The sequence below is a fragment of the Myotis brandtii genome, unplaced genomic scaffold (assembly GCF_000412655.1).
Source record: "Myotis brandtii unplaced genomic scaffold, ASM41265v1 scaffold668, whole genome shotgun sequence".
Lineage (NCBI taxonomy): Eukaryota > Metazoa > Chordata > Mammalia > Chiroptera > Vespertilionidae > Myotis > Myotis brandtii.
The window spans coordinates 839,170-852,018 of record NW_005370597.1 but is presented as its reverse complement, the minus strand read 5'-3'; the positions used below and the strand labels follow the sequence as shown (position 1 = coordinate 852,018).

At 43.0% G+C, this 12,849-nt stretch overlaps 1 protein-coding gene across 1 annotated transcript in view; it reads left to right on the top strand.

Annotated features, from left to right (window-relative positions):
- The first annotated feature begins 6 nt into the window (after positions 1-6).
- The window catches only part of GFRA3 (GDNF family receptor alpha 3), a 16,920-nt gene continuing 4,077 nt past the window's right edge, over positions 7-12,849 (top strand). Inside the window, exons 1-3 of the mRNA XM_014529000.1 lie at positions 7-86; positions 6,131-6,418; positions 11,341-11,433. Coding sequence (XP_014384486.1) covers positions 17-86; positions 6,131-6,418; positions 11,341-11,433 — 451 coding nt within the window. The 5' untranslated portion in view covers positions 7-16. The remainder of the gene's footprint in view (positions 87-6,130; positions 6,419-11,340; positions 11,434-12,849) is intronic.

Sequence of the window (12,849 nt, the reverse complement as noted above, 5' to 3'; positions counted from 1 at the left end):
GCACCTCACCGTGGCCATGGCGCGCCCCGCGAACCTGCTGTCGGCGCTGTCAGTCCTGCTACTGCTGCTGCCGCTGCTCGGAGCCGGTGAGTGTCCCCGGCGCCTGACAGGACCCTCTCGGCCAGAGTGTTAGGAGGAGGAGAGAGAAGGGGAGTGTGTAGGTGGAGCCCTGTCAGCACTGCCCAGAGAGGACTCACGGCACCGCCACCTGGTCCCGGGTATCGGTTCCTCCGAGCCTGGGGAACTAGAGGAAGGCCCCAGGGGGGCCAGGAAAGGGCTGGGTTCCATGCCTATTAAAGGGTCTGAACTGTTGTAGATTGAGTTGCATGCAATGACCAGAACGCCCACGCATCTCCTAGCTCCCGTTCTCCTCTTCCTCTTTTGTGGTGCATCTGCACCGTCACAGAACAACCTACAACTTCCACAACACCGTCTCCGGCAGGTGGGGAAACTCCATTTGCTCCACGTGGGCATCACCTCTTCTGTCCCCTGTAAGGACTGGGGAAGTGGACACTAGGTACAGATGAGAAGTTTTGGTTAGAAGTGTCATAAGTTAGGGTTGTAAACTGCTGCCAAAACATGCTAACATCATTATTTGGTTGTATTGCTGAGAATATTGCTCACCACCAACCTACGCCCCTTAAAGATATACTTTGTTACTATTTTAATTAGAGGAGAAAACTGGCTCTTGGGCAAAATGGCCTTTCCCTGCAATCAGCACAGTGCCTTTCCCTATTGTAGATACACAATAGGTGTTTTGTGGAATAGGTAGATCAAGGCCGGGTTTTAGAACCATGTCATTGCCCTAAGGAAGGGCAGCTTGGGATCCCAGAGAATGGGCCCATGCATGGCCTTTGTGTGGGATGAGTGCTTGGAATCTCATTTCGGGGTTCCTGCCCAGAGCCTGAGTGGAGGGAATACTGAGGCAGGGACCGCACATGGATGGTGACCTCTGTCCACAAGGTGAGTACTGGAGAATTGCAATCTTGGCTGCAAGGGAGAGATATGGAAGAAAGGAGAGAAAGGGCTAGTCTGTCCAAACTGACCATTAGTAAATCAGGGCAGCAAGACATCACTGATACGATTTGGCTGCCCAGGAAATGTCACTAACCCTAACAGTATGGCTGCATGTGAGGATCAAGGGTAAACACTGAACACCTTGCCCCCACCCTCTTTGAGCTTCCATGCCCCTAAATCCACCATTGCCCAGACTTGGTGAACTATCAGCTAAGAAATCAGAGATGTTTAATTTTGAAAATTGTTACAACTCAATATTTAGTCCAGTTAAAGCAATGAGACTTGGACCTGCTATATTTCTTTCAGCAAACTCTTACTGGGTACCTACCAAAACATTTAGCATTTCTCAGACTATTTAAATTCATGTCCCACTTTTGGTAAAGATAAAAATCTCGTGCTTTTCTTAAGTATATTTTGAAACTTCAAAAGCTGTTTTTTCATCTTCCACATATAAAATGGTCAAATATGTTTTTTTGAACTACACATTCCTTTGAAAATTCTGATATACCACTAAAAGAGGCCTAACTTCTCTCTTCTTCAACTCCTCCATTGAAAAATTCTGGTTTAATCCAATCCCTTCATCTTACATTTGTGAAATTAAGGTCCAAAAAGTGAATTAAATGGTCCTATATAGGGCTGGGACTAAGGTGAAGTGAGTGAAGGGGATGCCCAGAAACTCAGTAGTCAAGATAAAGATAAATAATATTTCAATGCGATATTTTTTTAAAATAAAAATTAACGCCAAAAAAAATCCATGATGAACAAAATATTGAAATTTTAAATAAAAAGACAAAGTGCCATGCTGAAGCATATTGGAGGTTTAAGCCAAAGGAAAAATCAGTAATGTTTTTATGCACTGGATATAGCATCAATTCTTTTTTTTTCTCTTAAAGTATTACAAAGAGTATTACACATGTCTCCTTCCCCGCCCCCCTTGACATTCCCCCGGCTTCCCCCACCCCCCAGTGTCTTGTGTCCATTGGTTATTCTCATATGCATGCATACAAGTCCTTCGGTTGATCTTCTAACCCTCCCAATCCTCCCCAGGGTTCCCACTGTAGTTTGACAGTCTATAGCATCAATTCTTAAGCTATAAGGTGCATATTACTTTCCAGTGAATTTGCTAAAATTTGGATTCCCGCCCTGGTCAGGTTGCTCAGTTGGTTGGAGTAGTTGTCTCCTACATCAAAAGGTTGCAGGTGTTTTTTTCCAGGCGGGAAGGAGTTGGATTTGATTCCCTGTTAAGGCATATACTGAGGTGTAGATTCAATCCCAGTTGGGATGGGTATGGTCAAAATCGATTGATGTTTCTCTCTCACATCGATGTTTCTCCCTCTCTTTCTCTTTCCCTTCCTCTCTCTAAAAGTCAATAAACATATTCTTGTATGAGGATTTAAAAAAATAATAATTTTTTAAAAAAATTCAGATTCCCAGGCTTTATCACTAGAGATTCTGATTCAGTAATTCTGGGATGGGGCTCATAAATCTGCATTTTAATAAGTAATTAAATGATTTTCATGTGATTGGAAGAGGAAGTTGGACTAATTAAACTCTGAGACCCCTCCTAATTTTGAGATTCTGGTTGTAAGTAGAGGGAAGGGACCCAGAAAGTTATAGAGGTGGCTCACAGACTGTCTCTGTTATCTGATTATTTCTTAAACTAATGGCCCAGTGCACGAATTCATGCACATTGAAAGGAAATTAATTAGAAGAAATATTTTAATATCTCTATTAGCCCTTTCTCTATAATAGAAGTGTCAACCAAATTCATGATCAACAATGGCAGATGGAAACACAGGCATGCGATTGGCGCCAGCGAGAGCTTTATATGTATCGTGCATACGTGAGTCAACTTGGGCTTTTACATAGAATAAACTTGCTTAATTAGACCTGCTTTCTGATGTAGCTAAACTTTTTCCAGCTCAGTGAAGCACTCCAACTTCTCAGGTAATTGTCAGCAACACAGCAGTAAATATCAACACGAAGCAGATTATTATTGTAGATCACACAAGGAGAACAAAGGGTAAAATATTTAACTGCACAGTGTTTGACTATATTCTGTGCAGTGAGAAAACCTGAAGTCATTTTCAAGGTCCACCATTTCTTCTTTTCAGTCGGGTCAAATTTCTAAGCTTTTTAAATCTCCGTTTTCCGGCTAATGAAAAGAAAATAGGATTCCACTGAGTCTCTTATCTTCCTACTCCAGGACTTCTGTGAGGATCAAATGAGATGAGGCACGGGAAAACTCTTCACAGACATTTGGTTACAGTGTAAAATGTTTCCACTTGGGTGTTCCTGGGTTGAAGAAACTGCAAGGAGGCTAGTCGCTAGGGAGAGGAAGCCGGGCATTGCTATGTGACATTACCCAGACGGTTAGACACTTAGCATATTAGCCTTTTATATATATAGATAGTAGGAGCTCACAAAGAATAGGCACTGGTGATAGAGTAGTGATAAGATAAACATGTAAGCCCTGGACAGTGTTTCTCAGTGGTTGGAACATCATCCTCCAACCAAAGGGTCTTGGGTTCGATTCCTGATCAAGGGCACTTACCTCAGTTGTGGGTTTGATCCCTAACCCCACTTGGGGTGTGTGCAGGAGGCAACCAATGTGTCTCTCTCATGTCGATGTTTCTCTCTCTCTCCTGCTCCACACCCTCCTCCCTCCCTTCCACTCTGTCTGAAAATCAATGGAAAAAATATCCAAGGGTGAGGATTAACAACAACAAAAAAGATCAACATGGAAGTCTAGAGGGGGAGATAATCCAAAAAAAAAAAAAAAATCAAGTGGTGGCAAGTGCTATGCAGGGAATTGAAGTAATAATGTGTTAGAATAGCTAGGGGGTTATTTTACATTGGTTGGGGATGGCCTTTCTGAGATGACATTTAAACTGCAAACTGGTCCTGGCTGGTGTGGTTCAGTTGGTTGAGCATCATCTAATGTATCAAAAGGTTGCCAGTTTGATTCCCCGTCAGGGCACATGCCTGGGTTGCAGGCTCCATCCCCCATATGGGGTGTGCAGGAGGAAGCCGAGCAATGATCCTTTCTCATCATTGATGTTTCTATCTCTCCCTCTCCCATCCTCTCTAAAATCAATAAAAATATATTTTAAACCCCCACAAATGTTCTTATTAAAAAAACAAAACAAGTGAAGATGCTGGTTTCCTTGAAGGGATGATGACTGGCAGAGGGCTTCTGGGATGCTGGTAATGTTCTGGTTCTTTACCTGGGGTTTGATCACACAGGTGTATTCAGTTTGAAATTCATTAAACTGTACTTTTTTTGTGCGCTTTTCTGTATGTTATGCTTCAATAAAAATTTCATTGCCAAACATGACATACAAATGGCTATAATGAAAATATGGTCGGTCAACATCATTAGTTATTAGGGAAATGCAAATGAAAACCACAATAGAAATCACTTCATACCCATTAGGATAGCTATTAAAAAAAAGAAAATAGCAAGAGTTGGCAAGTATATGGAGAAATTGGAACCCTTGAATATTACTAGTGGGAATGTAAAATGGTGCAGCCACTATGGAAAATAATTTGGCAGTTTCTCAAAAAGTTAAATATAGAATTACCATATGATCCAGCAATCCACTCCTAGGTATACACCCCAAAGAACTGAATACCAGTTCAAGCAAATACTTGGACAGGAATGTTTACAGCAGCGCTATTCAAAGTAACCAAAAGGAAACAACCCAAATGTCCATCAACTGATGTATGGATAAACAAAATGTCGTATATTCATACAATGAAATATTATTCATCCATAAAAAAGAATGAAGTAGTAATACATGCTACAATGTGGATGCACCTCAAAAACAGTATGTTAGGTGAAAGAAACCAGATATAAAAGATTAAATATTTTATTATTCCATTTACATAAAATATCTAGGAAAATCTGTAAAGACAGAAAGCAGTTTAGTGGTTGCCAGAGACTAGGAGGAAGGTAGAATGATGTGATTAATGGGTGTGGGTTTCCTTTTGGGGTGATAAAAATGTACTGAAATTAGATGGAGGTGATGGTTAGACTAATCATGTATTTAAATGCCACTTAATTATACCCTTTAAGATGGTTAATTTTATGTTGCATGAATTTTACTTCAGTAAAAATCTTTCCAACCTAAAAATTTCATTAAAAAGAGATGGCTGCAATAACAAAAGAGTAATTGTGTGAGGTGAAGGATATGTTCATCTTATTGTGGTAATCATTTCACAGTATATACTAGTATGTGTATCAAATCACATTGTACACCTAAAACACACTAGTGTTACATATCAATTAAATCTCAACAAATCTGGAAAGGGTGAGTGAGTGGTTTAAGAGAATGAATTTGGAAGATGGAACGAGGGAGACCAATAAGAATTCTTGGCAGTAGTTCAGACAAGATTTAATGTTGGCTAGAGCAAAGGAGGTAGTAATTGCTGGGGAGAGAAGTGGGCAGACTCCAGATATGTTGTGGAGTTGACAGGACTTGTTGGATTGAACATAGGTTCTGAAGGAAAGAAGAATTAAGATGACTCCTAGGTATTTTGCCTTGAAAAACAGGGTATGATGATGTTTTGTTATCCCTGATAGGGACCCCAAGTTCCAGGATGCAGGGTCTTCCTCCAGAGCTCAGCTGTAACCAACATTGGTATTCCTGAGTCAGTGACAGAGTCAGCAAAAGCTCCCCACCCTAACCTCAACCAGTTTCCACTGTAAGGTATTTTAAGTGACTCAGAATTATTGCTAACTCTCATTTAGCACGCCCATACCCATTTTCAACTCTCTGGTTATGATGCTAGTCCTACCCATGACATAGCTCTGCCCAGAGCCCTCCTCCCTATGCCTGGCAGGGTTATCTTTAAACAACTGTCCCCCTTACCCTCCCGGGAGGCTGAGCAGCCTCTCTTCAGACTCCCAACTCTTACTGGGCCTGATCTGTTCTCCACTTCTGCTGGGCTGCCTTCTCCCTACATTTATTTCTAAAGGCCTTTTGTGCCACCCCAATACTTTCCTGCCCAAAGCTTCACCTGAATCCCCCCCACCTTACCTGAGGACTTGGTACTCCCAGGCAGCTACTCTGACTTACGTGAGCCTCACCTGGTATCTCTCCCTCCACAGGGGACCCCCTCCCCACAGAGGGCCGGCTCACGAACAACTGTATCCAGGCCAGGAGGAAATGCCAGGCCAATCCGACTTGCAATGCTGCTTACCACCACCTGAGTTCCTGCACGTCTAGTGAAAGCACCCTGTCACCAGCAGAGGAGCCTTCCGTTTCATTGGACTGCTTGGAGGCAGCACAGCACCTCAGGAACAGCTCTCTGATGAGTTGCACATGTCACCGGCGCATGAAGAACCAAACTGCCTGCCTGGACATCTACTGGACTGTTCACCCTGCCCGTAGCCTTGGTGAGGTCCCCTTCCTAGAGTGGACTAAGCTAGAGAAGATAGCTCTAGGGCAGTGGTCGGCAAACTGCGGCTTGCGAGCCACATGCGGCTCTTTGGCCCCTTGAGTGTGGCTCTTCCACAAAATACCACGTGCGGGTGCGCACGTACAGTGCGATTGAAACTTCGTGGCCCATGTGCAGAAGTCAGTATTTTGTGGAAGAGCCACACTCAAGGGACCAAAGAGACGCGTGTGGCTCGCGACCCGCAGTTTACCGACCAGGGCTCTAGGGGGTTGCTTTTTAATCCTTCAGTATATGAGCCACTTGGTAGTGGAGGGAGGAATTGGCAGTATCCTTTTGGGTCTCCCAACATTACCATTTCACTTCCCTACTTCCCACTTTCTTTCTTTTTTTTAAATATATTTCTTTATTGATTTCAGAGAGGAAGGGAGAAGGAGAGAGAGATAGAATCATCAATGATGAGAGAGAATCATTGATCAGCTGCCTCCTACTGCTGTACACTCTCTACTGGGGATCGAGCCCACAACCCAGGCATGTGCCCCTGGCAGGAATCGAACCCGGGACCTTTCAGTCCGCAGGCTGACGCTCTATCCACTGAGCCAAGCCAGCTAGGGCTACTTCCCACTTTCTTACCTGACAACATGTAGCTGCCTCTTGGCAGAGGCCTGAATCAGGCCGAGGCCCAATCTGAGGAGCTGCTGGAACAGAAGAGTTTGGAGAGGAGGTGGAGGAAAATGGTCTTAATCCATAAACAAGCTCCAAATACAATGTAATCCATAAATTCAGAGACTGGGAGGCCTTCAACAGAAAGGATACTCATTCCAGGCAGGAGATGGTAAAAGAGAGAATGTATTTGAAGAGCCAAAGAGAAGAGCTCCCTCTGACTCTCTGTGTTAGTCAGTTTTTACCGGACCATGCCGTAGTAACAAAGATTTAGTTCTTACTCATGTTCCATGTTGGCTGTTCCATGTGTCCCCTTCATTTTGGGATCCAAGTTGAGGTTACAGCCTCTATCTGGGATGTTCCCTTCTTATAGCAGAGGGAATTGAACAATGGCAGGACCATGTGATGGCTTTAAAAGCTCCTGCTCAGATGTTATATATAAAATACTTCTGCTCACATTTCATTGATAAAGTAAATCACATGGCAGGCATGCCTGACATCACTGGGGAGGGGATGTATACTCCTCCCACAGGGAGACATTGAAAATCACATGCCAATAAGTGAGGATATATACTCTTACAGTGAGGGCAAAATTAACTGGAAATAGTAATACAGTCTCCATAGTCCACCACTTGGTCAAAATATTCATTTTCCTCTCTTTCACAAGCAAAATATACTTATACACATCTTAGGAAGATGCCCTAAGAGTTTTATCCAAGAACGACATCAGGCTTCAAGTCCAGGATCTTGTGATTATTTCTATATCAGGTCTGAGTGTGGCTCCACTTGATTTAGAAAATTTTGGACTTAAAAAGACAAGTCATCTGCCTCCCATTTATACTCAATGCACAATAATGGAACAGGAAAACCAGAACAAATGTTGTCAGTAAGAAAGAAGAGGGATGGGAGTCATGCAGCAGACATTGATTCTTAGAGACTCTGAAGTCCTGCTAGACAAATGTCACAGGGCCAACTTCCTTGGGAACTGGGGTTGTTCTTGCTCCAATGGGAGAGTTGCTCTATTCATTGTTCTCTAGCTCTCTGGGAGGTCCTTCCTTGTCTGTTACAGTAAGTCCTCACTTAATATCATCGATAGATTCTTGGAAACTTCGACTTTAAGTGAAGCGACATATAATAAAACCAATTTTCCCAGAGGCTAATTGACATAAACAAGAGTTAAGTTCCTACGGCATGTTTCTGGCTTCAAAACATCCCCAAATTTCTAAATAAAGACCCAAACATTTCTGATATTAAACCTTGAGATAAATGTGAGCTATATATACATTTAAGAAAGACTAATAACAAGTAAGATAATTTATTCCAGTTCAGGGTCGTGGGTGACCAGAGCCTATCCTGGCAGCTCAGGGTGCAAGGCGGAAACCCACCCTGGACAGGAGGCCCTTCTATCAAAGGGCCACTCACACCCACAGCCACTCTCACTCAGATGAGACAATGTACACATGCTGGTTCACCTAATGTGCATATTTGGGAACGGGGAGGAAACCGGAGTACCTAGAGAAAACCCATGCAGACATGGGGAGATGTGCAAACTCCACACAGGCAGTTGCTCTGTGGGAAATCAATTTTTTTTCTCACCAACATTACAATGAAACAGCATAGAACTAAATGACATAATTCAAAGACCTGCTGTGTTTTCTTTGGCCACATCTGAAAAGGGCTGGAGAGAGAACCTGACCTCCTTGGGGACTGAGCAGCATTCTCAGCCTGCTTCTTTTTTTTAAATTTTTATTAAATATATATTTTATTGGTTTTTTACAGAGAGGAAGGGAGAGGGATAGAGAGTTAGAAACATCAATGAGAGAGAAACATCAATCAGCTGCCTCCTGCACACTCCCTACTGGGGATGTGCCCGCAACCAAGGTACATGCCCTTGACTGGAATTGAACCTGGGATCCTTCAGTCCACAGGCCGACGCTCTATCCACTGAGCCAAACCGGTCAGGGCTCTGCCTGCTTCTTATCTGAGGAATGTTGGGGCATTTTAAGTCTCAAATAGGCACAGTCTCTTTTAATCCAAATTAGTGACTCTTAGTAGTTCAACTCTTTCAAAATATAATTTCTTTTTATACTTTGACTTCTGTCACCTCCTGTGCCAGTAGTAGCCTTTCCTGTAATTATTTTCCAAGACATCCATCTCTTTCTAGACTGAATTAGAGATACCTTGCCCTTATCAGGCTTCTGTGGGAGAGCAATTACCTTATTCTTTTTTCCCTAAATTCATTTGTCCAACTGGCAGGATTTATTGGATATCATCTCAATCAATGAGAGATCTCCACAAAGGGCATGATAACCACAAACTTGATTTGGTCTTTGCTCCAAGGCTGAGTTGTAACAGACTTTATTAGTCAAAGCATTTTTCAATTTTATCTTTTACCATTTGAAGATGAGAAGCAGTTGCAACTCTTAATCCTGTAAGTCCTGGAATTTCTGGATTTTGCCTTTTCTGTTTCCTTTCTATTTGCAAACTGGCCAGTTCTTTTCCGAGCTTATATCTTCCTTCGAGTCCCTTGCCAAATGCAGCCAATAGCCATGAAGACATACTAACCTTCTGTTTCTCAGCTTCTCCCCTTAAAGTAGGAGCTCATTCAGTATATCATCTTTCTTCCAAGTTCACCACCCTGTTCAGTCCCAAAGCCAATGCCATACATTAGACTTTTGTTGTTGTTGTTCCTGCAGCACTCCACTTCTATTTACCAATTGCATTTTTAGTAAGAATTTGCTAGGTTATGCTGCAGTAACAACCAACCAACCTCAAAATCTCTGGCTTTCAACAACAAAAATGTATTTCTTGCTCATGTTACACATCTGCTGCAGGCTTCCATGAGTTGCTCTACCTGTCTTCTTCATTCAGGGATACCGGCTGATAGAGGTAAGAGAGCAACAGCAGAACCAGGTAATGGTTCTTAAAACTTTTGCTCCGATGGATGTGATTTATAAAACTTCAGCTCACAATGCACAAGCCAAAGCAAATCACATGGCCAAGCCTGGCAGTGAGACAGGGGTCCGAAAGTCACATGGCAACAGGTGGGGATGTATAATCTTCCCACAGGGTGGGTAGCAAATAATTAGAAACAGTAATACAATTTATCACACTCTTTGATTCCTGCTTCTCACTCCTCATTTTAATCCCTTCTGTTTCAGAACTTGCCCTGAGACTTCTCCTTGGATCCTTTTGCCTCCCTCTTCCCCTTAGAAGCATGAGGTCTTTCCATGTATCCAAACTGTCCTCTCCTCTTTGGATGACATCATCCATATTCCTCATTTCCCGAAGATGCATTCATAGAGGTTTATTGGGTGACAAACCTGCAAGCTCACCTCTCTCACCTCTCTTCCAGCAAGATTTATTAACCAACATTTATTGAGTACCTACCATGTATATGAACTATGCAGTGATTTGATAAAACCCAGTAAGCCCCCTTAAGGAGCCCACAGCCCCATGGGGGTACTGTGAGAGATGTGTTTCCTTCGAGATCATTGTTTCTTCCTTTTATGCTTTTCTCCCTCAGGTTCAGTTTGGGACCTGACCTCACTTCCATCTCCTCAGCCTGCAGTGCTTCTCCATAGCCAAGTGGTCAGGCCTGGAACAAAGTCTACCACTGCCCCTTCTCCAATAGGAAGAGAAAACAAGACAGAGTACTGTTGCCTGCTCATGGACCCTCAGAAATATGTCTAGTGGTTAGGAGCAGAGATTCTGCAATCAGATAGTCTAGGTTTGAAATCCCAGCTCCACTTTTTAGCTTATGTGAGCCTGAGCGAGTGACTTAACTTCTCTCGTCCTGTTTCTTCTTACCGAGCCAAAGGCTTCTTAGGAGGATTAAGTGAGATCAAATACATATAGAATATATGTACAGGATGTCCTCCCAAAGTGTATACACACTTTAACAGCTGATAGCTCAATTGATGTTTGTTTCTTTTCAGATTTAACCCATTGGAATTAACAATGGGTTAAAAGTATGTATATAATTGGGGGGACACCCTGTATGTATAGGGTGTCACTTATACTATAGTGCCCAGCACACAGTGTGCTCAACATGGTACCTTTACTATTCTTATCATCAAACCTAGTTTATTCATGGCCCTGCTTTTCTCTCTCTTCTGCACAGCTTACAGCTAGTTAGGAAGAGACTGCATTTTCCTTTTCTGCACAGGGCTTTGAGGTCTGACTCAGCAGCCTCAGCCCCTCCTGCTCCCGTCCCCAGCCCGGTCCTCAGGACTCTGGTGCTCCCCATCTTGTCTCTAGGTGACTATGAGCCGGATGTCTCCCCCTATGAAGACACAGTGACCAGAAAACCCTGGAAAATGAATATCAGCAAACTGAGCATGCTCAAGCCAGGTGTGGAGGCAAGCAGAGACTATGGTGTGGGGGCTGGGCCTGGGCCCTGGTGGGGAACACAAGCTGGGAGCCTGTGAGGGAAGAGTCCTCACCTGCCAGGTAACTAAAGCAGCGTTGTGCAGGGTGGGAGCCTAAGTTCTGGGGCATAGCCTGGCCTCACAAGAGTCATCAAAGAGCAATAGTTATCAGGGAGGCATTCAAAGTGAGCCCATTAGGCCTCCTTGGTTCCAAAAGGTGGGTTTCTGCAAAGGGTTTGTGGGGGTGGCAGCAGTCCCAGAAAAAAAATGTGCTGAAATGGATTATTTACCCTCATTCGAGGTAGGCACGAAAGTAGTTTTTTGCCCTGGCTGGGTAGCTCAGTTGATTAGAGCATCGTCCCAATAGGCCACAGTTGTGGGTTTGATCCCTGGCCAGGACACATATAAGAATCAACCAATGAATGCATAAGTAAGTGAAACAACAAATCCATCTTTCTCTCCCTTCCTCTTTCTCTCTAAAAAAAAAACACCAAAAATTCTTTTTAAGTAGTTGTTGTTGTTTTTTTGTCTCTGAAGACTAGGAAATTGCTTGTTTTCAACCATTTTAATGGGATGGGCAGGGAAAATGGTTAGAGAGTGACTCCTCAGGAGTGTCTCAGGGTGGGGAGCCATCTGTCTGGCAAGGACTATGAAGCATGTTTTTCAGGAAAGTGAAGCTGTCGTGTTAATTGGAAGGGAATGCACACACATCCACTCTCTTTTTGAGAAAGATGGGAGTTTTGTTATATAGTCCTATATATTCAAATTTTGAGAGAAAAGCAAAGAGATTTATACATAAACTCTTAGTTACACGAAATCCAGGAATTTACCTGTTCCAGTTACTCCATTGTTCTGATTGCTGGAATATTCTATTAATTGGAATATCACCGTAATTTCCCAAGACTCAAGAGAATGGGAAACTTTTATGCATGCATCAACCAATGCAAGAAAAGCAGGTGATATTAATACTGAGCAGAATAGATAGATGTAAAACAAAACTAAAATCCTAAGTAGAATTTGGTTGCATTTGTTGGACAGTTCAGAAAGTGCTTTATTAATCCTCACCAGAGGATATTTTTTCCATTGATTTTAGAGAGAGAGGAAGGGAGGAGAAGAGACAGAGAGAGAATCAGTGATCTGAGAGAGACACATGGATTGGTTGCCTCCCGCAGGGGCCTGGGTATCAAGCCTGCAACCTAGATATCTGTTTGAAAGCCAACAAGGCTGTAACAACTGAGCAAACCAGCTAGGGTCAGAAAGTGCTTTAGATCGTTGTAGCTTATTTCCACCATGAGATTTCGTTTGATACATAAGATAGAGGAAAGGGTTTTGGTTATTTGAGCTTTCTGACTACTTGAATGCTAGATAAATGAGCTCTAGATGTATGTGGCTTTTCTGC